This window comes from Buceros rhinoceros, unplaced genomic scaffold, assembly GCF_000710305.1.
Source record: "Buceros rhinoceros silvestris isolate BGI_N320 unplaced genomic scaffold, ASM71030v1 scaffold5705, whole genome shotgun sequence".
Taxonomy (NCBI): domain Eukaryota; kingdom Metazoa; phylum Chordata; class Aves; order Bucerotiformes; family Bucerotidae; genus Buceros; species Buceros rhinoceros.
Genome location: NW_010411046.1, coordinates 1 through 12,772, shown reverse-complemented (window position 1 = coordinate 12,772; position 12,772 = coordinate 1). Strand labels below are relative to the sequence as shown.

The 12,772-nt window shown below is 51.2% G+C and overlaps 1 protein-coding gene across 1 annotated transcript in view; it reads left to right on the top strand.

Moving 5' to 3' along the window:
- Window positions 1-12,642, top strand: part of LOC104493204 (ankyrin-2-like) — a gene marked incomplete at both ends in the record, with an annotated part of 38,632 nt that extends 25,990 nt beyond the window's left edge. The window contains 7 exons of the mRNA XM_010135850.1: window positions 4,838-4,936; window positions 6,200-6,397; window positions 7,791-7,889; window positions 8,054-8,152; window positions 10,250-10,348; window positions 11,388-11,585; window positions 12,544-12,642. Coding sequence (XP_010134152.1) covers window positions 4,838-4,936; window positions 6,200-6,397; window positions 7,791-7,889; window positions 8,054-8,152; window positions 10,250-10,348; window positions 11,388-11,585; window positions 12,544-12,642 — 891 coding nt within the window. The remainder of the gene's footprint in view (window positions 1-4,837; window positions 4,937-6,199; window positions 6,398-7,790; window positions 7,890-8,053; window positions 8,153-10,249; window positions 10,349-11,387; window positions 11,586-12,543) is intronic.
- Between the last annotated feature and the right edge of the window lie 130 nt (window positions 12,643-12,772).

Genomic DNA, 12,772 nt, shown 5'->3' with positions numbered 1-12,772 from the left:
AGTCATGCACATCCCAGAACCACGCGCAGGGTTTATGGGCTTCTGCAGTATCCACTATACTACTTTAATCTGACCTTTGCACCTGTAAATGTAGTTTGAGGGGGTGAAGTGAGGTATATTGCCACTATAGATAGGCAGCAGTAAAAGCACTAGTTAATCACGACTGGTCTTCTCTGTTGAACACCCGCAGACTAGCCAACGTCATCTCGTTGCTGCTGCACATTGCGTAGTTTGCAGGACGGCACCTGGTGCCACAAAGGCCTCTGGAGATCCGTCCCTCAGCAGAGCTCCTGCGGCACACGTTTCTTGGAAGTACTCGAGGGTCCTTCCTGCCGCAGCCAGTCGGGAAAGCTGCTCGTTTTCTCCCCCTGAGCATTTGCAGGGCCTTGGAGCCTAGGCAGGACCTCCCCTTTACGCCGTCGGCATTACGCTGAGGAGGTTCCTTGCGTAGGAGTCGCGCGTTCCTGTGCTGGGTGTGTGTCGCAGTGATTTAAATGCATCAGTGTTCCGTGACCGCTGAGCCCTGGGACTCTGCTCTGTGTCTGGTTCTCTGTCTGGCTCTGGGACTGCGATGTTTGCTGCTTTGGCAGATGTGCTGCTTCGTTTCTTAAAAACAAACCCAAACACTGCATAAAGATTCGTGCTCGGGGAGGAATTACTAACTCTAGCCTGTACGGTGTCTGCCTCGCTCTGATGCTCGAGTACCTTTTTGTTCACTCTCTACAACGTGGTGGTCTCATTTTTTGTGACGCGAACACAAATTCGCCGCCATTTAACACCTTGCAATCCATCACGCTCATTGTTTGTTCTTTTCATGGTGTAGAATGGAATCACCCCACTGCATGTGGCTTCCAAAAGGGGAAACACAAACATGGTGAAGCTCTTGTTGGATCGTGGAGGGCAGATCGATGCCAAAACCAGGGTGAGTCTTTCTGTTCCCTGAATACGATGTCGTCCCTTCTTGGGAGTGGAGGGGGATTCTCTGCTTGCTTCAGTTTGGTTGTGTCATTTTGGGTTTTTTTAAACCAGGACTGGGTGATCTCCCCGGCTCCCTCCTCCCAGCTGTCCTGTTGAAACACCACACCAATACCCTGCTCTTTGTCTATGGGTGATGTTGCAGTTGTTCAGGTCAAAAAAAATAACCGGTCGGACCGTGTGGGCAGGGTTCATTATTTCCAGTGGGATTCTGGAGTCCTGGAAAACGTGGTCATTTAGGAACTGCACTGCACAGGGCTCGGTCCTCAAAGCTGCCGGTTCTTAAGCACTGATCTGCAAAACTGGCCCTCCAGGTAATGCAGGACACTGTAGAACACAGAGTTTAGAGCTGGACGTGGGAGCTTTGAGGAGGTAGGAAGGTAGAAGACGTTGCCATCAACTACCCCACCACAAGCTGATTCAACCTCTGCAGTTATTTTAATATTAATTACATCAACTATTTGTTGCTTCATTTGCTGGGAGGACAACTGTAATTCTCGTGCAACTCTGCGTGTGATGACGACTTGGGTTTCTGGTTATTTATAAAATTATATCTCTCTTGCCTTTTTTTTTTGTCTTTTTTGATAACCTCTTGATGATGGCAAATGCTGCCTCTCGCGAAGGTGTGCAGTAAATCATCCCTGGGCACATCTTCCACAATAACTACCTAAACCTCATGGAAAAGTGGCACAAAATGATAAACACGCTGCCGTCAGGGTGTTCCACGTACTGGATGTCTGTGCCAGTCACCGGTCTTTACACCCCATGGAAGCCGCCGTGGTGGGCTGCAGTCAGGGTGTTCCGTGGACTCGTAGGCACAGCAGTCGTACAGAAAGGGGCCAGTGGGGCTGTGGAACAACAGCGTTGAATTCACCCATTGCGGGTTCGGTATTGAGGTACTTGTTTCAGACAAGCTGGCACAGATGATTGTGAAGGATGTCTTGGATTTTCAGAGGTCAAGGTGTGTTCCCTTGCCTGCTCGCCCACAACGATCGATGTGCAGTGGTGAGTGAAACTGGAAGAGCAGGACTCTGCCCAGCGTGGGTGGAAGGTGCTAATTTTAGAGCCTTCTCATTGTCCCGGCTTCCTGCCCTTGGTCAGCTGCTATGTTGGTTCAGAAGCCGTCAGCACAGTGAAAGCCCTAAAGGTGTCCCAAAGCACACCCCCCTTCCTCTTGCTTTCATCTCCTGCCCTCTCCCTGCTCCAAGGCAGGTGATGGTGGTCGGCCACATGTGCCTCACTGTGGGGAAGATTCCAGAGCTTTGGGTTTCGCCGTCGGTGTCTCTGTGGCGTGATCTCCTCTTCGCGCCAGCTGTTTGTGTCTTCTCGGTGTCTTCTTCTTGTCCCTTTGCTTTGTCCGCATGCCTTGTGTGCTTCGCTGAGCGGGTAGGGCGGGGAGGAGGCAGCTTGGGTGCCGCACGCCCCGCGTACGTGTGCTTTGTCGTTCAGAGGACAGGCCTCCCCCTCGGCACTAACACGCTTGCCTTGCTGTCCTCGCCTTCGCCTTTCCCTGCGGAACAGCCTCCTTCTCCCAGCAGGTTCCATTCACTGGAAAAAGTGGAGTTCAATATAGTTTGGGCTTTCACACCTCAGCAAGCTCAGCTCTTTGGTTAGACAAAGCACTCGCTGCTTTCAGTCAGGTTGTTCTTACCTTCCTTTGTTTCCTGACATCTGTGGATGCCTAAATTAAGATGCAAACACTTACTTTAAGAGATATTAGATGCACCTCAGGAGTTTTGTAGAGTTAATCTGTGAGATCTTTCTATGTTAGGAGACGTTCCTTTGGAACGAGCCGTTAGGAGTCCCTGTCGTGTCCGAAACCCAGAGAATGGAAGTGTCCGTTCTGCAGGGGCAGCAAGCGGTGCTCAAGTCCTGCTGTTCCACCGCTGCTGCGGCACGTCAGGAGAGCCCGAGTCCTGCAGCTGCTTTTATTTTCTACACATCTCATAAGCGTTTGCTGAAATTTTATGGCGTTTCTGGCTGGAGTATAAAGGTGTGGAAGTGCTAGTCCTTCTGCTCGCTGTAAAATCACGTGTTCTGTACGGTTTTGGGGGCAAGTTTTCCCAAACCCAAAGAGGTTTTTAAGATGATACTGACCATTCAAGGGGCGTAGGAGTATTCTCCACATGTGCTGGAGAGCGTGACTACACCAAGACTCTGAGGGCTCGAGCAAGAGGGGGACTTGCCCTGTTCTTTTTTCCAGAGATGAGGTTTAGCAGTAAAGGGAACACAAGAAAGGCCTTGATTTGTGGAGAAAAGTTAAGGCAGTTTTGGATGTCGGACATACAGAACACTGCAACTGCATTTCAGCCTTTTAAAAAGGCCAATGTGCAGCTGCAGGGTAGAAGAATCCTTGGCCAGTTTGGCCTGTGGTGTTCTGGTGCTGCCATCAGCCTTTGTTCGGATGAGCGCCACAGGTACACGCTGTCCCTCTGCAGAGCTGCTGCCCGCCTCGATTCCCATTACGAATCTCTCGTGAGCACCGCGTCGTCTTATCTCAGTCTCCCTGCTAGGCTGAAACAAAGCATTTTAATCACGGTGGAGTGACCCAATAATTTATCTGCCCGAGTCAGGCACAGAATCCAGAATTAATTTTGCAGGTTAAAAAATGGCCAGTGATTGATCTGGTGGAGAAAAAGGCAAAAGCTGATCTGCGCTTCCAAGTCCATGTCCCTTCGACCCGGTGTTGTGTCTGTGCTGCCAGATGCTGAGTTATAGGGAAGAACAGAGGCAAAATCATGCTTTTTAATGATTCAGTTCTAGTTGGTGTTGTACCCTGACTGTCTTGTGGGTTGATGTATTTCTTAGCTTGTATTTTTCTTCTCCTTTTTTCCCCTCTGTAGATTTGTCCTGTTTTGTTCCAAGGATTCTCACAGTTTCTACCTTTCTTTTGCTGTCATACTAAATAGCATAAGATCAGAGTCACTGTGCACATAGGGAAGGTGAACCTCCCACACTGATTAAAAACAAAGAGCACAAAACCCCAGAAACTGGAAAGAAACAGCAAATAAATACCTTCCCCACAAACACATTTGGGACACACTCTCACCTCAGCAGCGCTCACGGGATCATGTGCATGAATCCTTCCGGCAGCGAGGGGGAAACACATCTCAGCTGTGCAGACCAGGACTTGATTTCGGGGACTCTGAAGCTTTGGTGAAGAAAAAAGCTAGTTCCCCCCACTGCCCTTACACCGCCCCAGGCGCCAGGTGCTGAACAGCACGTGTCGTTGATGCCGGCATCGTAACTGAGTACCCTGAGCGAGGCCTTCGCTATAGGGTGGTGGTCTGCAACGGAAAAAATGTTGCAGGGCTGGTGGTCTCACAGCGATGGTAGCAGAGAATCGTCAGCTCTGTGTTCTGTGTTCTGTTTCTTTCGCTTGTTTTCTGTTTTAAAATCTCCTTTCTCCTGCTGCCTGTTAAAAAACCCCAAGTGAATTCTAGAGTAGTGTGAACATTTCTGGTTTCATCCCTGCATCGGACACAGCCCCAAGGACAAGGGTCGATGAATGGAGCATCCTTGGCCCAGCAGCATTATCCAGGGAGAGGCAGGGCGCTCTCGAAGCCCTGCAGAGGAGAAGGGGAGGGGGAGGCAATGCGTGCTCACGTATCCCCTTGGATAAGAGATTTCAACGCACAGTGGGCTTCACCTCTGACATGGTGGGACCCTTAGAGTGTCCTTGACTGGTGCAAGGAGGAACAGGGACGCAGCTGCATGTTGGGGAGCCAGCTTCAGTGAGGAGTCCGCACACAAGGAGCTTTTTCACACGCTAATGTGGCTGTGTTCTGGAAGGGTGTTCCTCAGAGTGCCCAGACGGACGGTCTGGGATGTGCTCAGTTGTTGCCTCTCCTTTTGCTTTAAGGATGGGCTCACCCCGCTCCACTGTGCTGCACGAAGTGGACATGACCAAGTTGTGGAGCTGCTCCTGGAACGAGGTGCCCCGCTGCTTGCCCGGACCAAGGTACGTGTCTTATTAGAGCGTGTTAACAGCTCGGTGTAACCTTCCACACAATCTTCAATGTCACTGACGGGACACGGGAGAAGACGGGAACATTTCTGTTCTCCTAAGGGAAATGTGTTAATGGGTAGATTGATCCAAAATAAGGTTTTCTGACATAATTAGGGCCCATCCTTTCCAAATCTATGAAACAGTATACGCTTCTCCGCCCCCCTCTCTGATACCAGACTACACACGTGATGTGCGGTGCTGCTGCAAGCACTTCACTTCTGTCGCTCCCTGAGACTGAGATGGGAGAGCTGGGTCAGTCACTCCTGAGAGGTGGCTTCTGGTGTGTTTTCCAGTCCTCGGTGTAAGCAGACTAGGACCTGTGACTTGCAGCTTCTCCTAATGATCTTCGTGGAGTAGTTCAGACTTGGGAAATGGTTTCAGTGTGGGCTTCGTGATTTCTGAGAAGGGCACATCTAAGGGTTGATGCTGCCCCTTCGGAGAAACTACGGAGAGAGATACTCATAGCGTGACAGCAAACCCCCCTGAGCAGCACCCCACATCGGTACGTTTTGGAGTGCCCCCAGAGGTAGCTGGTGTCGTTGGTTGGAGACAGCGAAACAGAGTACTGTGTTTGCGGTCCCCTGCAAGATCAGGAGGGACAAACCATTTAAATACCAGTTTGAGAGCATCGCACTGTTTGCTGGGTCCCCCTCCCTCAGATGAGGCTCAAAACAACCTGGGAGAAGATGGCTGGGTGAACTTCATGTGTCAGCATCCTCACTTCGCTACGAGGTAGAGAGGGTCAGCAGAACAGGCCCTGCCACATACATTGTGCACACTTCAGGCAGCGTCCCCAGATGTTGCCGGTCAGGATAAAATACCAGTATTGCTGTGGCACAGCTGAACGTCCCGTCCCCGCTGCGGAGAGGATCGAGCAGAGCGGAACTGTCCGGTCTGTCACTCCTTCCAGTGACAAATAAGGAGTTACCAAAGCCAGACAGGGCTATAAAGCTCCTGGTTCCACTGTCCTTCAAGCGTTACGGTTTGAACAGAAGGTCCAGCCGTGGTGGTGGTTGTAGGTGACATTGCCCAGAAACACGGGGTCAGGTTTGCCAGCAGGATTTGTTTTCTTCACTGAACACTTTGAGATAAAAATACAGATTCCTTAATAAATATGGTGATGGGCAAGGAGGAGCTTTTCCCCTAATTAGCGAACATTCTCTAATACGTACTGTGATCTAAGTGAGAGTGAGCGTTCTCTTTCTTCTGCCACAGAACGGCCTCTCTCCGCTTCACATGGCTGCCCAGGGGGACCACGTGGAGTGCGTCAAACACCTCCTGCAGCACAAAGCTCCTGTGGACGACGTCACGCTGGATTACCTGACCGCCCTCCACGTGGCCGCACACTGTGGCCACTATCGTGTCACCAAACTCCTTCTGGACAAGAGAGCGAATCCCAACGCTCGCGCCCTGGTAAACCTGTCCCGCCTGCGTCGCGTAACAAAGCTCAGGGCGCGCGAGTAGCTCTTAGCAGTAAAGCCCAGTGTCCACAACGCCCAACAACCCGAAATGGCTGCAGGAACAACAGGGCTTGTGGCACCTGCTGGTTTCCAGTCCTGTATCTCCCATCGTTAGGCTAGTCATGGACCACGGCGCGTGGCAGGTGGCTCTGCGGAGTTCCTGGAGTCAGAGCCAGTCCTGGCTGCTGCCGGTGGGTGCTTTGGTGTTTTACCGGATTAGGAGTTTGCTGTGATGTGATACAGAACCTGTAAGGTATCTGGCATGGAGAACATGCAGTAGAAAGCTGATACTTCTGCATTTATCAAATTATGACGGTCCCCTCTGCTAGGTGCCACTTTTCCTCCTTTTCAAAAACCAGCTCTGCTGCTGTTTACAGGAAAACACTACTCCCCACATCTTTCTTTCCTTTCATGACCAGAAAGACACCCTCTGGTCCCTCCCCTCCCTCCCTGAGAAGCAGCTGAAACGAAGGAGAACACCTTCAGGGTGCTGCCTCGCTGCTCTCTTCCCCCACCCCTGACTAGCTTTTTCCCCTCTCTCGTTTCCCATCAGGGACTTGTCGCCTCTGGCTTGTTTCTCCTGTTTAGTATATTAAATGTTGCTGCTAGTAAGATGTTTTTTCTGTCTTCTCTCCCCCATCACTTAAATAGAAGTAGCCAAATTAAATCAACTGGGGCAGTAAAATTAAGTGAAAACATGGGAACTTCTAAAACAGTAAAACTCCATGTGCAATATGTTGAGTGGGAGCTAAAATATCTAATGGTTTCGATTCCTCATTAGAAATTGGAGCAGTTCAATAGTAATAGGGCTCAGCAGAGTCCTGCCGGGGAGTCATTCCTACAAATAATTCCTTTTCAGCTAGATTAAAAAAAAAATAATAGTTGTTAAATTTCGCAAAGTGGTCTGGGGACGCAAGCACTATATCAGATCTTAGCTTTTCCGATTTGTGTGTGCTTTAAAGCACCTTCAAATCCACGAGGAATTAACATTTCCCCTAACAGAAGCTGGCTGTAGAATCATCTGTCACATGATTCCATGACAGGTTCTGTTTGCTGCTAGTTGATTGTTTAACCATTCGAAAATACGGCAATTTTCCAACATTCTCCCGAAACGTTTCCTGTGCTTTTCACTCACGCGTTCCCAGGTGGAGGCGCCCGAGAAGAAAGCAGCGGCGCTGCTTTGTTCTGCCTCCGGCTCCCAGGGGATGTCTGTGGTCCGTAACCTGTTGTGCTTACAGAGTAATTGCTTCTGGTCCTCTAACGCTTCTGCTCGCCCTGTGCCGGCAGGGAGCCGTGCGGGAAGCGTGGCTGCACGTCTTGAACTAACATGACTGTCTTTTGCACAGAACGGTTTTACTCCACTGCACATTGCCTGCAAGAAAAATCGCATCAAAGTCATGGAACTCCTGGTGAAATATGGGGCTTCAATCCAGGCTATAACAGAGGTAGAAAAATGTTTCGTGTCCCACAGAAACATTCCTTCTCTCTCTCCCTTCCTGCTTCCTTCTCCTCTCTCCTGTCACGCCTCACTTTCTGTTTTGTGTAAACGAAGCAGCCCCTGCCCTGCGCCCGTGCAGAGGAGTAAAACTGCTCTCGCTTTGTTTCGCAGTCGGGCCTCACACCAATACACGTGGCTGCATTTATGGGCCACTTGAACATAGTCCTCCTTCTGCTGCAGAACGGAGCCTCCCCCGATGTCACTAACATTGTGAGTATGGCTTGGACTAGAGTCACCCACCTGTGCGGTACCTCCTCCCACAAGGGGCTGGCTGCCGTGTAGCGCCACCAAAGGTCACGTTTCAACGAGACTTCAGGGCATTTGGGGACTAATTAGTCCCGTAGAGGAGAGGGGAAATGGGGATTCTCTAGGCGTTATGAGGGCTCTGTGGTTTTGCGCATTCTTCGACAGTGCTGGAGTAGGTGACGTTTCCCTTGGAAACGGCTCCCCCAAATCACCCAGAAGTGACTGTCAGCCCTATCACAGGGAGCGCTGCGGTTCCATTCTGCAGGGTGAGATTTAAGTCCAAATGGCTCTAATTTCTGCTTGCAGAGCTTCACTGGCTGCCGCGAAATTGTGCCATTTGTATCAGGGAGAGGGTATAAAACGCTTAAAACTGAACAAGCTAAAAGGAAAAGTGTTAAACTCGAGATGTTCCTCTCACATGGGAAATTCCAGGAACTGGTGCCTTCTGAAAGAACATGCTTACACCTAGGAATTGTGACCTTTGGGGGGCAACACGAACCGCAGACCCTGACTTACCGTAGAAATCCGTGTGTGCAGACCGCAAGCCTAGGTCCCGGGCAGAGGAACCGTGGCAAGAACCGGGCTGTGTTCCACAGGTACCTCGCTGCTCCAGTTTGTCCGTCCGAATAACGTGTGCACTTTGGAAGCAGCTTTTTACCAGTAAATCATGTTAGAGATAAGTGTTCCTACAACGGCAAAAGCGGAGCAAACTCGGGTTTGCTCGGAAAAGTCTTAGAAGGACCTAGTAAAAACATTTGTGTGAACTGTTAGACCAGACTTTTCTAGGCAAAGTCTCATACTGCTTTCGTACTTGTTCATAGCAGCGATCTTCACTGAAAAGACTTCTTCCCTGGTGATATGAAAGCCAACAAGCAATTCCTGTGGAATACTGTGTTTCTGGACACGTGTGTGCAAAGTTTAACCGGTTACCGTTGGTGCTACCCAGGTGTCCTGGCGTTCACTTGGGAAGCTGGAGCTCCCTGTTGAATTACTAATGGCTTCCAACAGCTAAATTGCTTTGCTAGTTCACGTACCAAAGGGTCTCGATAGCAATTTGATCTTAAGAGTGTGTGAAGTGTAAACCTTGTTCTCATTTTACACAGCTCCTCCTCCAGGTAATAGTGTTTATACAGAGGAGAGGCTTTACGAAGGCGTGTGGCTGGGGCGGAGCGGTTGGGTGCTGCCTGCTTACCAATCACGGCTGGTAATACCACCTCAGCTGGATCACAGTGACCAGATAAATGACCTTCTCATGAAGAGGGTTTGCTTTAATTAGAGGTTCATCAGAGTAATCAAGCTCAGGCCACTTCTTGTCCTACACCTAGACAAAGGGCGAGAAGACACGATTCTGATTCTGATGCAAAAAATCTTGCCCAGGGTGTTCGTTTGGGCAGTGTAACTTGATAGACCTGGGGGTAAAAGCCTTTCAACAGAATATTCTCTAGAGTGGAGGAGCAATTATCAGCAAGTGATGGGTCCTGCTGTTGTCATAGTGTGAGGATAAAACCAGAGCTCCTGGCCGCAGAGCTGCCCCGGGGCCTGACGTACCCGGCAGCGAAGAGCTGCACGGGGACTGTTTCAGTCCGCTTCAGGACAGTGCACTGGGCGCTCCAGGCAGTGCAAAACGACGCTAGAAACGCCTTTGTCAAGGAACGCTCCCTGCCAGCGTTCCTTTGCAAACCTGTGCGCAAAGGGAACGCTTTGAGTGTGTCATCCGTACGTCATTATCCCCAGCTGAAGCTCCCTGTCGCTCCAATCAGCTTTCCAAAACCCCATATTCGCCTCCAGACACCCCGGGTTCCCAAGGGCTCCAGACATGACTCAGCCCGCAGTGGGGCCATGCTGCTGAGCCCAGGTTTTACACGTCCCGTAGGCTGGCTCGGCTGAGCGTGGCCATCGCAACGCTGCCAGCTCCCCACGGGAGCAGACCACCCGGGCAAACAGCCCCTTCTGCCTTGAGGCTCTGTGCCTCGCAGCCCCTTGGGGGGACAGCCCGGGGCTTCCTCGTGGCTGTTTCTTCGTGGGGGTTCAGGACGCTGAAACGCTTTTGCTTTCCTGCAGCGTGGAGAAACGGCGTTGCACATGGCGGCACGTGCGGGGCAGGTGGAAGTGGTTCGCTGCCTCCTGAGGAACGGGGCCCTGGTCGATGCCCGAGCCAGGGTAGGTGTTCTGCTGACAACTTTGGGGGCTTTCTCTCACTGAACGCAAAGCTGAGCAGAGGAGTTAGGGAGCAGCAGTTTCCTTTTTGCTTTATTGGTTGAGTCAATATTAAGCGCGCTTAAAACCAGTCTGAAAGCAGGAACCTGTGTGTGGTGGGCTGACCTGGGCTGGGGAGAGAGAGAGCTCGAAGGGCAGAAGTGGGAAAATCTCTTGGGTTGAGATAAAGGCGGTTTAATAGGTGAAGGGAAAAGAAGAATAGACCCCTCCTCCCCACAAGTGATGCCAAGGCAGTCGCTCCCCACCTCCCGCAAGCAGCGCGATGCCCAGCCAGTCCCTGAGCAATGGCTGCTCTGGGAACTCGCCCCCAGTGTTACTGCTGAGCGTGACGTGATGTGGGATGGATTATCTCTTCGGTCAGGTCGGGCCAGCGGTCCTGGCTGTGTCCCCTCCCCACCTGTCGCCCACCCCCAGCCTATTCCCTGGCGGGGCCGAGGGAGAAACAGAGAGAGTGTTGGTGCCATGTGAGCACCGTTCAGCAACAGCTGAAACACTGGTGTTCCCACGCGGTCTGGGTCAGAAGCCCACACCAGAGCACTGCAGGGGCTGCTGCGAGGAAAATCAACTCCATCCCAGCAAGACCCAGTACAAAGTGCCCGGCTCAGACCAGCAAGAGCTGTTCTAAGGAAGGAGGTGTACAGCCACATCCTAAAACCAGAGGTGTTGTGGTAGCAGTTAGTGCCACCCTTAGAATGGGAGGGGACTGATGGCAGCAGAGCAGGGCACAGCTCCTGTAAAACAAACGAAGGACACGAGGAGGAGCAGGCGATGCCCACAGTGATAGGAGGAAAACCCAGTGTTCTGCCTTCTTAGTTCTCTCTGTTCTAACGAGACGTTTCTGCAGCTCATTTACTAGCCCAGGAGCCCTCCAGGACTGCCTGGGTTTGTATCATTACTGCCAGCGCTTTTTCACAGAGAGATCAGAATATTGCGTTCAGGGTGGTTCTGCCTGCGCTGATGATCTCCTCGATTTGAGTTGTAGGAGGAACAGACTCCACTGCACATCGCTTCTCGCTTGGGTAAGACGGAGATCGTCCAGCTGCTGCTGCAGCACATGGCCCACCCCGACGCCGCCACGACTAACGGCTACACGCCGCTGCACATCTCCGCCAGGGAGGGACAAGTGGATGTCGCCTCCGTGCTGCTGGAGGCGGGCGCCTCGCACTCCATGTCCACCAAAGTAAGGCGAAACGCCTCGCGTCTCCGTTCCAGTCGCACAGGCAGCACGTGCCCACCCCGAGAAACGGAACTAGTTTGGGTCTTGTGTGTTATTCTGACTTAATCAACAGCGATCCAGTGGACTGAAGTAACGCATCAGGAGATCATCAAATTCGCTTGTTGTTTAATTAAATAGTTAAATACTTCTGGCTTGTGCTGGCTGGAAGGAACGGTCCTAAAACGTACAAGTCAGCATCTGTCCAGTCGCACCTGATGGTGAATCTGTTTCGGTGGTTCTATAACTAAGGTGTCATATGACCCAGCAGGGGTTGTAACAGCTTCGTTAGGCAAAAATGCTCACCAGAAGATTCCTAACAGGGTGATGAACAGGTGAGAAAACGGGTCGCTGTGAACAGAATTGTATCTTTTCCAGATGTATTGCATGTGATTAAGTGAGAATCGCTTAATTCTCACTATTCTTTTAGGTCTTAAAAAAGTACCCCTGATTTTACAGCCAGAGCTTAAAGCATATTTTTGACCCATGGGGTGTCTTCCAGGGTTTAGAAGACTAAACCAGCAATTTTCAGATTATGATGCACAGATTACTGGGAACGTGTGCTGTTCTCCCTTTATCCACTGTTAAATCACATTAAAACGGTTAAAAATAACACTAAATACTTTCCTAATTTCCCATATTGCTTTATGGCAATTGCTTCAGTGCTGCAGGAACATCCTGTAATTACAAACTGGAGAAGATGTAGTCCACTTGATAATCTCTCTGCAAACCTCGTGGTATTTCCTTGTGCTTTACGCTTCTCAAAGTGCTTTCAGGAGACGCTGCTGCTTCTAGGCATGGCTGTGGATTCAGCGAGCTGGGCTGCGGGTTGCAGAGGAAGAGCTTGACGCGCAGTTCTTCGCAGAGGGATGGCAGCGCGCCCTTTAACGCAACCATCTGCTTTTTCTCTCCTGGAATTTTTCAGAAGGGATTCACGCCTTTGCATGTGGCGGCCAAATACGGGAGCTTGGAAGTGGCGAAGCTCCTGCTGCAGCGTCGCGCCTCTCCCGACTCAGCTGGCAAGGTAAGGAAGGAGACAGAACCGGGACCGTTCCTTGGGGCAGAACCGTGCGAGGGGCGCAGGCGAACGAAGCAGCAGCTGCTTTCAGGCAGTGGGGTGGTCTTCCCCCACGGGCGCTGGCCGTGGGAGCGGC